The following is a 20,043-nucleotide window of genomic DNA, read 5'->3' on the forward strand; positions in this document are numbered from 1 at the left end:
TGTTATGTGGCAGCCTGGATCGGAGGGGAGTTTGGGGGAGACAGGATGCATGTATATGTATGACTCAGTCTGCTATTCACCTGAAACTATCACATTGCTTGTTAATTGGCTACACCCTAATGAAAAATAAAAAGTTTTAAAAAAAAGCTAGCTGGAACCAACTAGGTCCAAGATGGAAAAAAATAAGCTTTAAACTACCACCTCTGCCCACCCACCATCACTACCACCACCAACAATGAAATAAACTGACAAAAATAATTCAAAGCTTTAAGCTTCTGTACTTCATCAACTCACTGAATGGGAAGGTTGGTCACTGTAATAACGCCCCGTGTCGGGGACCACAGGCTGCTGACCCCTGGCTGTCCCGGGAACCTGCTTCCCTGGGAAGCATCACCTCCCAGCTGCATGGCATAGCGTCCTATGAATGGGGCGGATCTGAAGTTTCCAGTCACTCTCCTCCCCTCCTCTCCCAGGACCTCCTGCTCACCCAGAAGTTGGACCAGAGCTAAAAACAGGCACCAGAGTAAAAGTTTTCGGATTATGTCTACCCCATGAAGTATCGACAGTCCGCTCTTGGGTTAGCTACATGGGATGCTTGTTTTTCAAACTCTGTATTACCTCGTTCCTGGCTTCATTAAACAGAGCATCATGAACACTCATCAGTTTCCCTGGTGGCTTAGACCATAAAGAATCTGCCTGCAGTGCCTGAGACCCGGGTTTGATTCCTGGGTCGGGAAGATCCCCTGGAGAGGGAAGTGACTACACATTCCAGTATTCTTGCCTGGAGAATCCCATGGACAGAGGCGGGCGACAGTCCATGGTGTGTGTTAGGGGGGTGGTCACAAGCTGTCAGACACAACTGAGACACGAACACTGTCACTTAACAACTCAGGGTGACCCCTGGAACCTCCGAGTTAGTGCAAAGTCACGAAGCCCCGGTTCCCTTGAAGCACTGTGCCCTGTGCTCTCTGTTCACAGCTCAGCAGCTTCTGCCTGGCCTCACTCCGGCAGCAGGCAGCCAGCCTAGGTGTCTTCCCCACCCCATCCCTGGCAGGCAGCCCCCTCTCTGGAGGTGACTCTCTGGTCCAGGATCGCCAGTCCCCAGGCTGCGATCGACTTGGCTGTCTTAAGCCGGGAAGCCAAGTGCCATCCTTGTTAGAAAGGAGCATCAGACAGAAGAGACAGGCTTGAGAGGGGTGGGGGGTGCGTCCTCTGGGTGTGGAGCCTCCAGGCAGGGGTTCTGACCCCAAGTGGGTCGTTCATCCATGGGCCATCGGTCACTGACCCACTCTAAGACAGTTAAGCTTGCATGGCAGGAAAAGCATACTGGTTTCTTTTTGTTTTATTTTTCTCCCTCACACCTCGCAAGTTAAGTTTCTTGAAATGAAGCCTGAAACTGTGACTTTTCCTTTAGGAGAGGAGACAGAATGCTGACTACTCAGCTGATAGTCACGGCTTTCATCTGCTCTGAAAATAGAATTTCAAATGAATGTTCTTCTTATGACAGAATTTTTTCAACGACAAGTAAAAAGCAAAAATGAATAAACCCCAGTCATCCATCAAATGACTTTTTGTTTCATTTTTTAAAGAAAAACAGAAACTATGTGCTCTGGGGAAGCATCAAGAATCAGTTTGGGTTTAATGTTTTCACATCCAAAAATCTCAATTCAACTGTAAAGAAAACAGTTTGAATGATTCTGACCCATCAGGGCATCCTCTTAACACAGCATTCACATCATAGTGCTTGAGTTTGGAAATATTGAGAGGATCAGTGCAAAAAAAAAAAATTAGAAATTGTTTTTCTCCTATTTTAAGGCATAGTTTGACAGCCACGGGATCTCTGTAGCCACTTTCATTTTAAGTGGTATCTGAGTGTTACTCCGAAAATGTCACTCTTCATAATTAATCTCTTATAGAGCAAACTGGCTTTCTAGCACAGAGCAAGTGTTTGCATTTGCACAGAGATCACTTTCAGGAGGTCAGCGTCAGTGAATGGAGATGCTGCTCAGAATTCAGAAGCAGATTTGAGGCTTTGGTTGGTGTTTGAGGCTTCCCAGGGAGACCAGACAGGCTGGGTCCCTTCTCTGATGTTCCTGAAAAGCAGGTTTCGGTCCTTCGTGAAGACTCACTGAAGTCACACAGAGATTCTTGAACTTTCGGTTCCCACCAAGATCCCGTCACCCAAACAGAATCTGCCTCCCAACCCCGTCCCGCCAGAAAAGAGCTGGACTGAGTGCAGCTGCCACGTCCCTGGCCAAGGGCCTGCTGTCCATGAGCCGCAGACCAGAGAGGTGGGGGCACAAATGTGTCCCCGAGTGCCAGGGGGAGGTCGCCGCCATCACGATATAGGAAATGATGCTCCGCTAGCTGTTAGGAGGTGTGACGACACGCTCGGGGGTGGGCGTGCTGGGGGAGGGGGAGATAGGTGGAGGACCCATTGAGGACCTTGTCGGAACGCAGATTCTGAATCAGGAGGGCCGGGACCTGGGAGTCCACGTTTCTCATAGGTTCCGGGAGATGCTGCTGGTCCACGGAGCGCACCCTGAGTAGCGAGCAAGATGGTAAAGTTCTGCTTCTCTTGGTTTGTGACAGCTGAGTTTTCCTTCCTTTGTCCTCTTGGTGTGAATTGGGATCTGCAGGGTCCAGAAAGGGCACAGTGTCATCTGAATTCTGACTCTGAGCTGTGGGGACTCTACGCATGGGTTTACTTATTTTGACTGTGCGTGTTTCCAGACACACGTTTGCCTGTTTTCAAAAACGTCCTAACCCAGGTTCCAGCTCCTGGGAAATCGGTGTTTTCCACGTTGCCTCTTCCTCTGTGACTCGGCCGGCACCCGCACGGGCCTCCTGGGCTGACCACTGGGCCCTGTGTCACTCCAGGTGTGACCCTGACGAGCAGCCGCGATGGGGAAGAAACTGGATCTTTCCAAGCTCACGGATGAAGAGGCCAAGCATGTTTGGGAGGTGGTTCAACGGGACTTCGACCTTCGAAGGAAAGAAGAGGAAAGGCTAGAGTAAGTGTGTGTGGCGGGACCCTTGCAGCGTGGCCCTAGTATCTCTGGAGGGGCCGGCCCCTTGGGGGTCTCTGGGTGGGCAGATGGCAGTAACTTGGTGGAGGACACTGGATGAAAGTCACATGCTTTCTGACCTCAGTTCCCCCTTAACTAAAACAAGGAGCTCTGACTTCCTTCCTGATGGTCAGACATTCCCCGAATAGTTTTATTTCAACTTGATCCGGCGCCAGGGTGACAGTCTCTCCTAATGCTAAGACCACAGCCTTGCATGAATAAAGGTGATGAAGAGGGAAACTTTCGATGCTGATCTGCAACACCCAGAAGCCGGGATTAAGGGCTTTCAGAACAAAGGCGGACTTTCACCTCTTCCCAGCAGAGTGGGGGCCACCTCATTCTCACTGTGGAGCCCCAGAGCCACCTTGCAGGTCTCTCCTGTGGGCTTAGCTAAAGCCCCCTTGGCGTTATTTGTTCTTCTGCTTTGCATCTTCCTCTGCCAAACCTCAAGGCTTAGCTGTCTCCTGGGCTCCCTTATTGCCTCGGGGTATTTTGTGGGTTGGCAGGCCTATTATTGCAAAGGAGACGTTAAGTGAAGACTCAAGGCGGGTGGGAAGTGGCCAAGAGAAAGGCCTAAAAGTCTCCTGGCGGTGGAGGGCAGAGAGGAGGTCAGAGCTGGGGTGGAGTGTAGGCAATCACAGGGCCAAGGACCCAAGCAGGACGTGGACTGGTTGTTCTCTGCGTGGCGGCAGGCCTTTAGGCAAGGGAGTAGCAAGACCCAGATTCTGCTCTGCCACCGGCGGACTCCTGAGAAGCAGTCAGATGAGCTGTCCAGGGGGAGCCAACAAGTTTGCCTAAGGGCTGGTTGTGGGGTCTTGATTTTAAGGGAGTGGGCATGGAGGTCATGGAGTACTCCAGAGTCAGGACCTGAGTAACTGTGGGTGTAGAGGGATCCTCACCTCACCCGGGGAAGCTGAGGGCAGAGCAGGTGCGGAGGGAACCAGGACACAGATCTGTGGACCCTGGGCGGCCCGTTAGACACGAGGGGGACAGGGCGGCCCCACACACACCAGCCGGGAGCCCAGCGAGACAGGACTGTGGGAGTGTCCACCTGCAGAGTCCGCGGCTGCTGTGATCACGCCAAACCCTGCGGCCTAAAGCAGGCACACAACTCTCTCCTGGGTCTGGAGCTCAGGAGTCAAGGTGTTGACAAGCTGCCAAGTGAAGCAAGTTCAGTGAAGCCCAGCACCCCCTGGTGATGGTGGGGAGGGGTCCAGAGCAGCACCAGGGGGCTTCTTGCTGCCTCTCTGCAGCCGTCCTCCCCTCTGCTCTGTCCCAGGCTGCAGGACACCCCCTGGGTTTTCATTACGAAGCAGCTTTCACCCCGCTGGTGTTGGAGCCCTGACTCCCATCAGTTGCCGGGACCCCAGGACCAGGGCCCAGAGCCACCCTTGGGCGTCATCCCAGTGCTGGCTGGGGCAGGCACCCACCTTGCCTCCTGTCTCCTCTCTTTGCCTCAACCTGGAGGCTGTGCCTGGGGCCAGGGCCACATGCTCTTAGTGATAGAGGCCGCCTGGTCTTTCCTGTCTGGGGATCACAGCCCCAGGCAGCCCAGCTGTTGTCAGTCTTGTTTTTAATGGCAACTCAGACCCTCCCATTCCATGCCCTTATAGAAGCACAGATCGATGGGGGGGGAGGGGATCACAGCTCTCCAGGGAGACCTTTGAGGGCATCAGCGCCCCCCTCTGTCCAGAGCCCAGGTAGTTTTGTAGAAATTCCTGTTTCTTGCCTACAGGGAGCACCACAACCTTCTGACCCTCATCACCCTTACTTTCCGTATTTCTTGTAGTCATTTCATGTTGCAAAGAGGAGACTGCCCCCCGTAGCCTCCAGCTACTGCTGGAAGTGAAGTCTCCAAAGGATCCCGCTGTTGACGCACCCTCTCCTGGGGGCCCTTGGATCAGGTCAGGTCCCTGGTCAGTCAGCTAAGGTCAGGGTGACAGCCTCGTTCAGAAGTCCCTGAAGCCTTCTGCTCAGGATTTAGTGTCTTCTCGGCCAGACATGTGACGATTAGGGGTAAGCTTATTAAATACAACAGCGCAGGACGTGGTCCCTGGGAGTGTCCGCGTGCGGAGAGGCGGTGGTTGGGAGAATCCATGCCAGGGTAGAGCGAGGATGCTGGTGCCCCGGACGTGCTCCTGTGTTAGCTCCTCCTGTGCGTACCGCCACCGGTGATACATTTGGAAGAGCTAAGCCGCGGGGTCAAGTGGAGGGCGCCTGTGGAAACACCGAGGTGCTTGTCTCTTGCCAGGTGTCCTTGGTTATCCGAGCAGCAAGAGCTGAAGCCGCCTCTGCCTGTGACAGGCCTTTTCCCCATGTCCCCCTGACCCCCGGGAGCAGGACTCAGGCATGTGGTCGTGCGGCTCCGTGAGGCCAGAGCCCACGGGCTCACGCTCCACTCCGGCGGGGCTGAGACTTAGGAAAGGCACAGCTCAGAATGAAGACTGGTGTTTGGACCCTGACGCTGGTTCTGCAGAGTGCCTTGGCTAAAATACCAGCAGTCTGGTACGAAACTGAAGACGGTTTAAAAACCGTAAACCTCCTTCTTCCTGGCCTCGTCTCAACGTTAATCTCTGCATTTAAACAATTTCAATGTTAACCATCCATCTCCTGCAGCCACACTATGCCAGTCTCCGTAGCACACTGGGGTTTCTGCACGGTCCCTTGGGGTCCTCATGGACGCTCCCAGTTCCTGGGTCTCTAATCTCTGAATCAACAGCAGCCTGAGAGCAGGCACTGGCCCTCAGCTGAGCGCTGAGTGGGTGTCTATGACAAACTGAGCAGCTCAGGGCTTGTTCAGATGAGCAGGGCTTTTTAAATTGTTATTGAAATAGAGTTGATTTACTAGGCTATTTCAGTTTCAGATGGACAGCAATCAGATGAGTTTTTGATGTCTTTGATACGCTCCAAAAGAGAAGCCAAATGGATGGGCCAGCTCAAAACCTTAGCAAGGTCATTGAGAGAACAAAGTCAATAGAGGGGGAAAAACTGCGAAACCGAGAACCAAACACATTCATTACTTGCAAGGCACTTGCCCATCCTGAGTACACATCAGATGGACACAGTGTGCGCGCTCAAGGCTGGTTCACCGGCAGCAAGGTCGACTCACCAAATACACCAACTAGGAAACCATCAAACAAAGACGCGTTTCATTTCGTGTTTACAAAGTGAACAGAAGGTTGCTGTCCAGTTTTTCTCCCCAGGTGGGAGCATCCCCCCGTAAGGGATACTGGGACGGGGCCTGGGAGAAGGTTCTGGCACCCTCTCGCACGTGGTAGGACCAGCACTGCTTTGACTTCCCCTGTCAAAGTGAGTGACCAGTGAGCTGGCCCAGGCCCTGACCCTAATGCCCAATGCCCGGTAGACCGTCCCCACGACATGAAAGCCTCTGACCCGTTGGCCAGGCCTGACCTCCTGCCGTTTGTGGAGGACACTTGTGGCCCCGTGGGGAAGACGGATGCCAGCTGGTGTTGAAGGTCTGTATCTGCTGTGAGCCTCCTAACGAGATGTCCCGCATAGAGCACATTTGTTCCAGGGACCACCAGGCCTGCTGGTAGACCTCTCGGACAGCTCCCCTCCAAACTCACCAGGAGGATGTCCCTGGGAGGCTAGCTCCTGAGTGACAGAGGCCTTGTGGAGCTTCCAAACAGCTTTCCTTGCAGACTGTTTTGGGAATTTAAGAGGAAGGGGGAGGCCGTGGAGCCTCTGATTTAGCCCCAGGCAGATACAGTCTCTCCCTGAAGTTGGTCTGTGTGACCAGCAACTGGGGAGTGGGGTATTTACTGTACAGAGTGTGACGTTATTCTTGGCTTCCCCTCAGAACACTGTGCTGCACTCCAGAGGATCCCAAGCCCCAAAACACACAGAAATCGTTAGGCAGCTCATCAAACCTTCACTCCCCTCCAAGACCCGGGGCCTTGGAATGAGCTTGCCTGCTTCCTCACAGAAGGCTCAAGGCTACCAGGCATCACCTCCCCCATCCCTGCACTTACCGTGTTCACGTCCACCCTGTCTTCCCTCTCGGGTCCTAGCCGGTACTCTGAACCTTTCCTCTGCTCCCGGCTCCTGGAGCTGCCTCAGTTACTCCCGTTCTGTCCTCTGGCTTCTGCTTGGAACGTCAGTAGGGTCTAGCACCATATTGAAACAAACAAAACTAAAGCAAGAACAAAGAAACCAAAACCACAGAAAGCCTTTCCTTTGGCCCTAACGCCCTGCTAAATGCTGGCACATCTTGCTTCCTTAATTTCAAATGATCCAAGCGCCGCACATCCTTACATCTGCCTCATGTTCCAGTGGTCTGTCTTGGCAGCCACCCCTCAGGGCCCAATCGAAGCCCCTTCTCAGCCCCTAGTCTTCCCTGACCTAGGGCCATGCCTTCCTCATCAATCCCGTGTCTGTACTGGGTGTTCCTTTCCCCACACCTTCCTGGCTTTTCTCTGTGCTTACTTTGAAGGCTCCTCTTCTTCCTTCTGGTGCATTAAAGGAATAAGTTGCCTAAGACATGTCTTCTCAAAGTCCATGAAAGCACCTGGGCCCTGTCAGATCTTTCATCTTTCGAATACCCAAAGGACAAAGAATTCCTAAGCTATTTAAACTGCTTCAGACCAGGAAAGAAATGTTCCTTAGGGTCACTCTGATACCCTATATTAACAAAGATAAAGGAGGAAAAATACAACTCAGTTAAATTACCATTTTAATATGCCTAAGGCTGTAATGGAAGTCACTAGCCACGTATATCTATTTAAATTAATTGAATGCAACTTAAAAATCAGTTCTTCTGTCTCCTTAGTCGTATGTCAAGTTTTCAATAGCCATACTCATGGGCAGTGGCTGCCACACTGGACCGACAAATATAGAACGTTTCCATCATCGCTGAAATGGTATTGGACATCACAGGCTAAGGAGACAAAACTTATGCTTATCTCAGTACTGTGGAAGAATGTTTGGTATCACACTATTTTTTATTATTTTTTTAAGTAATAAAATTGAAATTAAAGGATACTTTTTTAACATGATGAAAAAATGCTCCAAACAATAGCCATCATGATATATTAATGTTAGAAACAAGAAAATTTCTTTCATTGCCACTTATCATGACCAATTTAGCATGTTCTATTAGTGCTAGCCAATGCAATTAGAGAAGGTAACAAAATAATTGGTATACCAATGGACAGGGAAATCCAAAACTGTTACCTGCAGAAGATAAAAACCTAAGATAGTTACCTACAAAATTTTAAAAAAGAGAGAATTTAGTAGTCTAGCTATATAAGATACAAGAATATAAAAGAAAATCAGTGTCCCCTTTGTAGACATCAGAGGTAACCAATTAGAACATACATAGAAAAATCCTATTTATTAAAAAAAAAAAAAAATGAAGTACCTAAGGAGGAAGGGGAAGGTGAGGTAAATTGGAAGATTAGGATTGACATAAATACACTCCCATGTATAAAATAGATAGCTAGTGAGATCCTGCTGAATAACACAGGTAGCTCACTTCAGTGTTCTATGATAACCTAGATGGAGGAATGGGTGGGACGTCTAAAAGGGAGGTGCTGTGTGTATACATATGGCTGATTCACTTCATTGTACAGCAGAAACCAACAGAACATTGTAAAGAAATTATACTCCAATTAAAAAAAAGAAGTATGTAACAGCCATATAAAGAATAGTATAAAACATCACTAAACAACATACCAAAACTGTAAATTGTAACAAGTGATATCACATCCTCTATATGGGAAGAATGCTGCAGTGATGTTGGCTCTTGAGGAATTAGTGTCAAATTCCTAAGGTATTGGAGGGAATATGAAAAAAATATTATAGAAAATGAAGACGCAAGACACAGCAATTTAAGACTAATAAGCAGGGCCTTATTCCATGAGACAATAAAAAGTATTTAATGCCACATTAATGAACATAACATGGGCCTTTCACAGATATAAATAATCAGCGAACCAAGGTGAAAGTTCTAAAATGCAACCTAGTATGTGTAACAGTTTCCGGTACAAGGACAGCATTTCGTATCAGTGAGAAAGGGAAGGATTAATTAAAGCTGAGTGTGTGTTGGGACAGTTAACCATGAGTGCAAGACTAGGGGAGGGAGTTTGACCTAAGTTCAATTTTTAATTGATATATTAAAAATGTAAAGCATGAAACTATGAAAATTACTGGAAGAAAATATAGGTAAGCATGTACCTAATCTTGAGGTGGAAAAACCTACATGTGACAAGTCAGGTAGAAATCACAATACAACATATCAATAAGTATTGACTAAATATGTACATCTGAATTTAAAAAGACTAATGTTTAATTTTTTAAAAAATTAGAAGAAAGTTTTAACCAAAATGGCAATGAGTTATATCTTTGACCTATAAAGAAAGTCTTAAAATTAGAATGATAGAGAAGTTTCTAAATTAGAAAAGCACAGAACTCCCCATGTTTAAAAAGGAAAGGGGTAAATGAGAATGCAGGGGTGACTCCTATCGCTGGGTGAGGACCCGGATTTTCCTACAGAGAACACTGTTTTATGTGTTAAGGACACAGCCCACAAGTCAAATATTAGGCTGTGAACCGTCCCCAGAAAGGCAAACAGATGGTGATATGGATTTGTAATCTTTGCAAACAAACCCAAATGCCTGAGATTATCCATGAAAGATCTCCTGGCGTGAGACATGGCTTGCAAACTATGACTTGCTTTAAAAATAAATAAATAATGAGGAATTTGAGGTTGCCCTTTGCTGGGCCACTTAGCACCACAGACAGACAGCTCCAGGGTTGAAAACACAGAAGCTGAACCAGGAAGTCAGCTGCCAGCAAAGCCTAGAGATTAACTTTGGTCTGAGATCACTTACGAGATTTTGGTGAGGCTCCCTCTCAGCGGTCTGTCGTTCACACATCACTGTATAATTCCTCTTTATCCTTTCTTTCATCGTTTGCTCACGCTCTTCAGAAGACTTCAAAGAACTTTGCTGTTGTTGTTGTTCAGTCACTCAGTCATGTCTGACTCTCTGCACGTTCATGGACTGCAGCACTCCAGGCTCCTCTGTCCTCCCGATCTCCTGGAGTTTGCTCAAATTTCTGTCCATTGAGTCGGTGATGCCATCCAACCATCTCATCCTCAGCTGCCCCTTCTCCTCCTGCCCTCGATCTTTCTCGGCATCAGGGTCTTTTCCAGTGAGTCAGCTCTTCGCACTGGGTGGCCAAGGTTTTGGAGCTTCAGCTTCAACATCAGTCCTTCAATGAATATTCAGGGTGGATTTCCTTTAGGATTAACTAATTTAAGCTCCTTGCTGTCCAGGGGCCTCTCAAGAGTCTTCTCCAGCACCGCAGTTTGAAAGCATCAACTCTTCAGGGCTCAACCTTCTTTATGGTCCACCTCTCACATCCGTACACGAACTGCTGGAAAAACCATTGAACTTCAGCAAGCTTCCATTTTCCTCGTTGTAATTCCTGACACTTATTCGTATAGTCAGGAGCTTAGATCATGGACTTTCTTTTGATCCTTACTACTTGACGCTTGTCCTCTTTCAGCAATTCTCTCTGACACTTATGTTTCATTTGGTTGGCACACTTTTAATATTACTGTCCCTCAGTTCTGTGCCTCATTGGTTGTTTCGCACTCATTCTTAAGGGTCACACTTGAGATTCGATTTCCGGTCCTCTGGAGCACATCTTCAAGTTGTTTTTTCAGGAAGGACAGGAGGTAGGGATTTCATACCTGAAATCTCTCAGTTGGGAGTAAGATCTCTGCTCACACACTTTCCCCTCTGAATCCTGGTGGAATTAAAAACCCCCAAACATGCCCATTTCCTAATCCCCCAATCTATGAGTATGTTGAGCTATGTGGCAAAGGGGAATAAAAATTGCAGGTGCAATAAAGGCTGCTAGTCAGAGGCCTGGATGCGGGGGGACAATCTTGGGTTAATGGGTAGGTCAGTGTGATCACAAAGAGCCTGATAAATGAAAGGAAGGGGGAGACAGGACAATGTATAAGGGTCATTTATTATAAGAAGGACTCAACCCTCCACTGCTGACTCTGAAGATGGAAGAAGAGCCATGAGCCAAAGAATGCAAGTGCCTTTTAGAAGCTGGAAAAAACAAGGAACCAGACCTTCCTTCAGAGCCTCCTTCACACTCCTGCCAAAACTGTGATTTTTAGGTACAATCTAGGACTTTCATAGCTAGAGAGGAGAAATCAATGCCTGGCTTCAAAGTGCCAAAGGTCAGGCTGACCTTGTTAGGGGCTAAGGCAGCTGGTGACTTTAAGTTGAAGCCAGTGCTTATTTACCATTGTGAAAATCCCAAGGCCTTGAAGAACTGTGCCAAATCCACTATGCCTGTGCTCTATGAATGGAACAACAGAGCCTGGATGAACAGCGCATCTGTTTACCATATGGTTCACTGGATATTTTAAGGTCACCGATGAGACCCACTGCTCAGAAAAAGATTCCTTTCAAAATATTACTGCTCATTGACAATGTGAAACATCCACCAAGAGCTCTTATGGAGATTAACAGTGATGTTAATAGAGTTTTCATACTTCATAACACACGTCCACCCTGCAGCCCATGGCTCAAGGAGGAATGTTGACTCTCCAGTCTTATTCTTTAAGAAATCCCTTTCAGGAGGCTATAACTGCCATACATAGTGATTCCTCAGATAGATCTGGGAAAAATAAGTGGAAAACCTTTTGGAAGAGATTCATCATTCTAGATGCTATGAAGAACAGCTGCAATTCATGGGAAGAAGTCAAAGTATCAACATTAGTAGGAGTGTGGAAGAAGTTGATTCCAGCCCTCACAGGTGGCTTTGAGGGTCTCAAGACCTCAGTGGAGGAAACCACTGCAGATGTGATGGAAGTAGCAAGAGAACTAGAATTAGAGGTACAGCCTGAGGCATGAGGGAATTGATGCAATCTCATGGTACAACTTAGATGAGGAGTTGCTTCTTAAGAATGAGCAAAGAAAGCGGTTTCTTGATATAGGTCTATCCTGGTGAAAATGGTGTGAAGATTGTTGAAATGATAACAAAGCATTTATAATATTCATAAACTTGGTTGGTAAAGCAGAAACAGGATTTGAGAGAATTAACTCCAATTTGGAAAGAAGTTCTACTATGGGTAAATTGCTGTCAAATAGCATTGCATGCTACAGAGAAACTGTTGGTGAAAGGAGGAGTCAATCCACACAGCAGACTTCATTGTCTTATTCTAAGAAGTTGCCACAGCCACCCCAGCCTTCAGCAACTAGCTCCCTGATGTGTCAGCAGCCGTCAGCACAGAACTGTTCCCCCACCATCAAACAGAACATGACTCAGAAGATGGTTAACAATTTTCAACACTAAAGTACTTTAGAATATGTGCATTGTTTTTTCAAACATAATGCTATTGCATACCTACTAGACTTCGGTATAGTGTAAACATAACTTTCATTTGCACCGGGAAACCAAGAAATTCCTGTGACTCACTTTATTGCAATACTCACTTTATTGTGATGGTCTGGTCCAAACCCACAGTCACTCCAAGGTGTGCCTGAATTACCCACCAGATGTGTGCCCTTCTCTGCCCTGGCCCTCATCTTCTCTCCTCACTCCTGTCTCTTCAGCCCTTTCCTCTGCATCAGGAGAGTAAATGTGTGGCTTCAAAATAAGTGGTTCTCAAGCATTTTGCCCGGAGGGACCCGTTAGATTCTTAAATTTTTGAAAACTCCAAAGAGGTTTTGCTTACCTGGGTTATATCTGTCTATACTTACCTATCAAAAATTGAAACTGGGCATTTAAAAAGTAGTTGTTCATTTGTTTAAAAGAACAATAGCAATAACAACAACAAAAAAAGATTCTAACAACAACAACAAAAAAGGATTCTAGCCAAAAAAAAAAAAAAGATTCTAACCAAAAAAAAAAAAAAAGATTCTAACAACAACAACAAAAAAAGAACAATAGCCTCCTTATAAGGTAATAAAAATTTTATGAAAAATAAATGTTTCCAAAACAAAAGCACAAATGAGAACAGTGGCATTGTTCTGTGCTTTTTGAAAACCCCTTCCGTGTCTGGCATGTTCAGGGGTGGCTGAATTCTGATATTTCCTCTGCACTCAGGGTGTTGAAATGTGTTGTTGAAGAAAATCTGACTTCATACAGATGAGATAGGAAAAAGAAGGAGGAGCCTTTTCAGATGATTATGGATGTTATGTTCTGACAATACATGAAAACCCTGTAACTGGTAGTTTCTTAAAGTTGCAGTGTGGAATCTGAAACCATGTCAGTGAACTTTCCTTTCCCCGTTACATTAAAATCCACTGGTCTGTGTCACACATGGAATGGTTCTTCTATCCACATGTGGACACTTGTGTAGACTTTCCCGATGTCAGTGCATTTCGTTACACATAACCAAAGCAATCACATTCATCATTATCACTGCTGATCTCATCAGAAACCTCTCTGTGACAACAACTCTGAAGCTCAGGGAAGCAGAGACATAAAAGTTTTCCAAAAGTCTTCTCTGAGCTTGAAAGCCTGGGTTTTGTCACCAGCAACTAGTACCACCACTTGACATACTCTTTAATTAATTAATTAGTTTATTTTGGGCTGTGCTGGGTATTTGTTGCTGCATGCAGGCTTTTTCCAGTTGCAGCGAGCAGTGGCTACTCTTCATTGCTGTGTGAGGGCCTCCCGTTGCGATGGCTTCTCTTGTTGTGGAACTCTAGGGCCAGTCCATCCTAAAGGAGATCATCCCTGAATATTCATTGGAAGGACTGATGCTGAACCTGAAGCTCCAATACTTGGGCCACCTGATGCAAAGAGCCGGCTCATTGGAAAAGACCTTGATACTGGGACACATGGAGGGCATGAGAAGAGGGTGACAGAGGATGAGATGGCTGGATGGCATCACTGACTCAATGGACATGAGTTTGAGCAGGCTCTGGAAAATGGTGAAGGACAGGGAAGCCTGACATGCTGCAGTCCGTGGGGTTGCCAAGAGTCAGACATACCTGAGTGACTGGACAACAGGCAGGCGGGCTTCAGGAGTTGCTGCTCATGGCTCAGCAATTGTCACACACAGGCTTAGTTGCCTGGTGGCATGTGGGATCTTCACCAACCCATGAAGAACTCGTGATCCCTGCATTGGCAGGTGGATTCTTAACCACTGGACCACCTGTTATGCCCGATGTCCGAATCCCCGAGCGGGAAGAGAGAAGGTCTCCAAGACAATGCAACTCGCAAAAAGGGAAGTTTATTGCTGACTCGAGTCAGGGCTCCTGCCGCATCCAACGCAGTGGTGCGGGTCAGAGAGCCCCGAGCCCAAGCTGTTACACAAATTTATAGGGTGAGCACACGCCGTTGGTAGTTGGTTTAAGCGAATTGGTTACAAGTTTGCAAAGCAATTTCTTTGGTCAAAACTTTCGCTCGTGCAGGACTTTCCCAGGGGTTTCCACCCCATTCCTAATCGGCAAACAGTGGTCAGTGTTTAAGCGAAAGCTGATTGGTTGTATCCAGGTGGCCTGATGATCTTACCACCCAGAAGTAGGAAGGCTTGCTCCTAATCTAAGCTGCCTGCCATGGCATTACTTCTGCTTGCCTCACACACCAAGGAAGTCCCACTTGACATACTTTCAATTAAAGACACACTTCATCAAGACATGCTTTCCTTTTCTTTCTGACAGAGAGCAGAGGGACAGTTTGTTCCTCTGGCTTGATCTGTTCTGAGACCCCAGAACTTTCACCCACCAGTGCTCTTGCACGGCCAGGCCAGGGGCCCAAGAGCAGAAAAAACAAACCTTAGTGTTATTGTGAAAAGACTTTTGACCTTGTGGCCCCTATCAAGGGATCTGGGGTACCCCTGGAGGCCCCTGGACTACACTTTGAGAACCACTATTCTGAATCACTGGACTTGACATTCTGCCTGTTCCTCTCCTTGTCGCCAGCTTCACTTCCTTTCCATCTTCATTTTAGCCCAGCCTTCACCATCTCAGTGGACGTGGTCTGTGGTCTTCCCATCTCAGCCTGGCTTCTTTTTATCTCCTGCTCCTCCCTCGTGTGCCCACTCAGCATAGCACACAGATGGCCTCAAGTCTTCCTTGTTTCTGGTGGTACGTCACATTCAACATCTGCATTCCTGAAAGTGACTTTGACCCACAGCTTCATGCTGGGCTGCACGGACATCTGGTCAACCCCATGTTTGCAATAAGCAGGCTATGGTTGTCTCTGGTCCCTCAGGATTCTTCAAATTGGTGGATATTCTCTGTGGCTGACTGGCCTCTGGTGTTATTCTGCTGGACCAACATGGGGTCCCCCTCTTCCCGCCCTCCTGTTCTCCAGGTGTGCAGAAGAGAAGTTATGTCTTAAAGAGTCTGAAACAGAGTATCTTTATCTGCTCCCCCTAAACTCAAAACTGAAATACACCCACCTCTTCTGGACTCGGTGCGCTCTTGTCCCAGCCACCACGTCTGGACTCTGAGCTCTTATTTAAGAGGACCTCACGCCCTGCACTTTCACTTTCACATCCTGAGATGCTGCTACCTCCCCATGTCCTCATCTTTCTTCCCAGGGGGTCTGACCCTACCTGGATGGAGAATGAGGGACACTTATGGCCTCTGTGTTCTCTGACTGAAGTAGAGACATCAGGAGTGGACCTGAAGACTAGGCCCTTCCCCCGGGGCCCCAGGTGCTCCACTGGGCCAGGTGTGAAGACTGAGGCAGACACTTTCTTCACCTTGTCAGTGCAGCTTTATCTAGACCAGTCAGTGGGTAACTTAGGTTCCTACCACCTGTAGGCTGTGTTTCTTGGTTTTGGGGGGCAAGATAAGAGTCTTATTTTGTGTCTGTCTTCATGAGTACTTTAGTGCACAGCTGGGAGACGGAATTCAGTGCAGCATAGCCAACACCTAGTTTGATCAGGAGGTTCCCAGAGCTCCTTAGAATCACTGCCTTGTCTTAGACCCCCACCCTGCACTGGGGCATCCCCATGAGAAACCACAGTTTCTGCGGAATTCTCTGGAGACAATGGCATCTAGTGTCTGGCTAATTTTTGTCGCTAAGAATGGATTAATTTGATCTCATCTAAAACTAAAAATATTACGTTTGGCAGACATTCTCTGCAGCCAGAACAAGAGCAGTGTGTTCATTGTCGGGGGCACATTTTCCAATCAGTTCAACTTGGCAAGTTCACCAGGAAGCTGGTATTGAACACTTGCTGGTGTGAATAACTGGTTTTCCCAGGACTCTTCAGTCTTATTCTGGAGAACCAACTTGGGCAGTCAGCTCAACCTGCTCCAGGAGGAAATACTGTCTGACTTTGCCCTTAGGACTCTCTGTGTAGCCTTTTTAGGGAGATTATTTGGGCAGCTCAGACGGTAAAGAATCTGCCTTCAGTGCAGACCTGGGTTCCATCTCTGGGTTGGGAAGATCCCTGGAGAAGGGAATGGCAACCCACTCCAGTATTCTTACCCAGAGAATCCCCATGGACAGAGGAACCTGGTGGGCTACCATCCATGGGTTGCAAAGAGTCAGACACGACTGAGGGACTGACCACATTCAGGCAGCAGTGGGACCACTGTGATTCTGAACCTTGATGGCTCCCTTAATCTGGTCTGGGTTAAGCTTCTCAACTCTCACTATCAGTCCCCACCTGACCTCCACTTACCTAGTATTGTCCCCAGTTCAGCACCATTCACTCAGGCCAGGGAGGCAGACCGGGTGTGGCCAGCCAAGCCCTGGAGAAGGCAGCATCACCCCAACAACTGGATGAGGCTTCTCACTCTGTCCTCTGACTCCTGCTGCTGTTCTGACCAGACCAGAACCTCCTGGATTTTCTGTCTCCTTTAACCTCCTCTTCTGTTTATTTATTTGGCTGCACTGGGTCTTAGTTGCAGCACAAGGATCTTCATTTGCAGCACTGGGAATCTTTATTTAGAGCATGTAAACTCTTAGTTGAGGCCTGTGGAATCTAATTTCCTCTTAAACAATGACACTGGGCAACAGATTTACTCTAGATAACCGTGTGGCCCAACCAGGGTGCACCGCTCCAGGATCCCACCTGGCTCCATCTCTGTTAGTTTCCGGAGCTGCCGACCCCACGTGGTCTGAGGGAGCTTGGACCCTGGGTCCTAGTGGCCATGAATCCACGCTCGTCCAGCTGTGCTGGGTGCCTGGGCGGAGCCTGCAGGCTGTGGGCTTTGAATCAGAAAATCTCCGGGCTCAGGGTCAAAGCTGGGGGATAAACCTGGGCTCCAGGACCTCTGTCCATCCTCCTCCTGTTACACTGAGTCACGTGAGATTGTGCAGGCTGTGGTGGGTGGCCCCCTCCTGTGAGGATGAATCTGTATGGTTTGCACCCCTTTGGCAATGAAAGAAAGTCATGGGCACACAGCCTGGTTAAATGTAACTTCATAGAGAGTCACAGAAATGTTTAAATGCAATTTCACATCTATGAACATAGTGTGTTTTGATTCTTAGATGGCATGTGTTTGAACCCAGCCTTCTGGTCTTTCCTGGAGTGGGGTGGGGGTGATGCTGTGGACAATAAGGCCTGCGTGTGGGGTTATTACCTGACTTTGGGGTCGCTATTGCCTGAATCTGATAGCTCTGTGTGTGTGTGTGTGTGTACACATTTAAAGTTTGTTGCAAAAACAAGGGGGTTCAATATTTTCTTGTTTCCAATAAAGGGGGTTGAAGGGCAAGATTAAGAAGGAAAACTCCAAGAGGGAGCTGCTTTCAGACACAGCCCACCTGAGCAACACCCACTGCGCCCGCTGCCTGCAGCCCTACCGGCTCCTTGAGACCCCCAAGAGGCAATGCCTGGACTGCCACCTCTTCACCTGCAGAGGCTGCGGCCACCCCCACCCAGAGGAGCAAGGCTGGCTCTGTGATCCCTGCCACCTGGCCAGGTGAGTGGGACCTGGAGGTTGGAGGGTCCTGCAGATGAGGGGCCTGGCCTGTCCCTTCCAGGGACATGTGTGTGTGTGTGTGTGTGTGTGTGTGTGCGCGCGCGCACGCAGGGCGTGGGCCTGACCTCCGTGTCCTCGCCTGCAGGGTCGTGAAGGTGGGCTCCCTGGAGTGGTACTACGGGCATGTGAGAGCCCGCTTCAAGCGCTTCGGGAGCGCTCAGGTGGCGCGATCCCTCTGCGGGCGGCTGTGGGGAGCAGGTAAGGAGTGGGCCCCCTCCCTGGGCGTCCAATTTGGTGCCTAGACTCTGTCTTTTTAACAAACATTCCCCGTTGAGTCTGATGATTATCAAGACTTGAAGAGATGGATTGTAACTCAATTAGTGGCTTTTCCAAGTATTTATTCCATGAAGAACTTGAAATCCAGACTGTCCTGTTACACTAAATGTGTGTTCACCTGTGTTGTCCACCTTGAAGCCATTTGGGTTGACCAATATTTCAGGGAAGGCTGTGAGGTTACCTGACCTTGGGAGTTCCTCCTGAACTTGAATGGGGAGAACTGAGTGGTGTTTTCAGGAAGCAATAGGCTTGCCCCTGTCATCTGAGCCCCAGGCTCTGCTCTGACACCAGCTCCAGGCTACGAGAGCTATTAGGCTGGGGCTCAGCATCTTGACTGTCTCTACCTGGGGGCCCAAGGCCAGTGCCCTGGGGTCTGGAGCCCCTGCAGGCCCAGAGAAGGGGCCACGCTCCTGAGACTGAGGGTGTCCTTGGTGTGCCCCAGCCTGGCCGTCTCCCCGGGGCCTCCTGGGGAGGTGCCGCCTTGTGTCCTGTGCTCCTTAATGCCCCGGGTTAGTGGGCGGATGCAGAAGTTGGGCATGGCCACCCCCAGGGCACTTGCACACGTACCAGGCCTGGCACAGCTTTCAGAGGGGTCTCAGCACACTCATTTGTGTTTTTATCGTATTTATTCGAATTTCTTTGGTTTCGCAGGGTCTTAGTTGTGGCACTTGGGGTCGTAGGTCTTCGCAGCACAGGGGATATTTAGTTGCGCCATCTGAACCCTTAGTTGCAGCATGAGGGATCTAGTTCCCTGTCCAGGGGTCGAACCGAGGCCCCCTGCATGGGTAGCTTGGAGTCTTAACCGACTGCACCGCCAGGGCAGCCCCTTAGGACGCTGTTGACTTAGCACCGACCACCCAGAGGCACCCTCACCTGTAATGGCCCTTAGCACCCGAAGGAACAGACCGCTGCGGGGTGAGGGGCCCTTCTTGGGTGGGGGCTGTGGGGGCATGTGCTAAATCACCAAAACCAGGACATTTTGAAGAGTAAAGCGGTCCTCCTGAGAACCACGCTGAGACAGCCAGTGTCACCAGGGGTGCCGCGGGGATACAGGGAGGCACCCTTACCCTATCCTTGGAGGGTTTCCCCACCTCCTCCCTGGGTTGCTTCTCCACGTCGCATATCCCTATCTCGGCTGGAGCTTATCAGTAAATCCCCCGTGACGGCTCGGCCAGCCAGCAGCCAGCCAGCCAAGGGGTCTTCCTGCAGCAGGAGTTGTGGTCCGGCCCCCCTCCTCAGGGCTCAGGCGTAGGAACCATAGGCAACGTGGGAAAGCCATCCTGCGCAGCATCTGAGAATCTCAAGCCCCGCTCACGGTGGGAAACCACAGCCACATCACAACCCTGAGGACCTGGGCCTCGCCCCGGGGTCGGGGTCGGGGCGGCGGGGGGACTGCTTATTTCTAGAGACCCGGGTGGGCTCAGGAACCCGCCTTAGGTAACAAGCCGGGAGGATTCTGACGGCCCAGCCAGGGCCCAGAGCTGCGGGAGCCGGTACCACGCGGAACCGCCCGTTTCGGAAGTGTCACCGCCGAGGGCCGGGAGGTGGCGCTGCGGAGCAACCAAAGCCCCGGTTCCGCCGCGGCTGGTGGGGCGGCGGGCGGCGAGGCGGGCCCGGGCCGGGCGATGGTGGGGGGCAGCTGCCTTCTCGCTGCGGGCACCTGTCAGCGCAGCGGGCAGGAAAGGGCGCCGGGAGCGAGCGCGAAATGGGCAAGTCGTGTCCTTAAAAAAAGTATTCAAACTTACAAAGAAGAAAGG

At 49.3% G+C, this 20,043-nt stretch overlaps 1 protein-coding gene across 3 annotated transcripts in view; it reads left to right on the plus strand.

The window, feature by feature from the left end:
• MLPH (melanophilin) overlaps positions 1-20,043 on the plus strand; it is a 45,078-nt gene that overhangs the window by 4,131 nt on the left and 20,904 nt on the right. For all 3 annotated transcript variants that reach the window (XM_065930715.1, XM_065930735.1, XM_065930725.1), the window contains exons 2-4: positions 2,881-3,014; positions 17,729-17,950; positions 18,096-18,208. In XM_065930715.1, coding sequence (XP_065786787.1) covers positions 2,905-3,014; positions 17,729-17,950; positions 18,096-18,208 — 445 coding nt within the window. In that variant the 5' untranslated portion in view covers positions 2,881-2,904. The remainder of the gene's footprint in view (positions 1-2,880; positions 3,015-17,728; positions 17,951-18,095; positions 18,209-20,043) is intronic.

Source organism: Muntiacus reevesi, chromosome 1 (assembly GCF_963930625.1).
Source record: "Muntiacus reevesi chromosome 1, mMunRee1.1, whole genome shotgun sequence".
NCBI classification, from domain to species: Eukaryota; Metazoa; Chordata; class Mammalia; order Artiodactyla; family Cervidae; genus Muntiacus; species Muntiacus reevesi.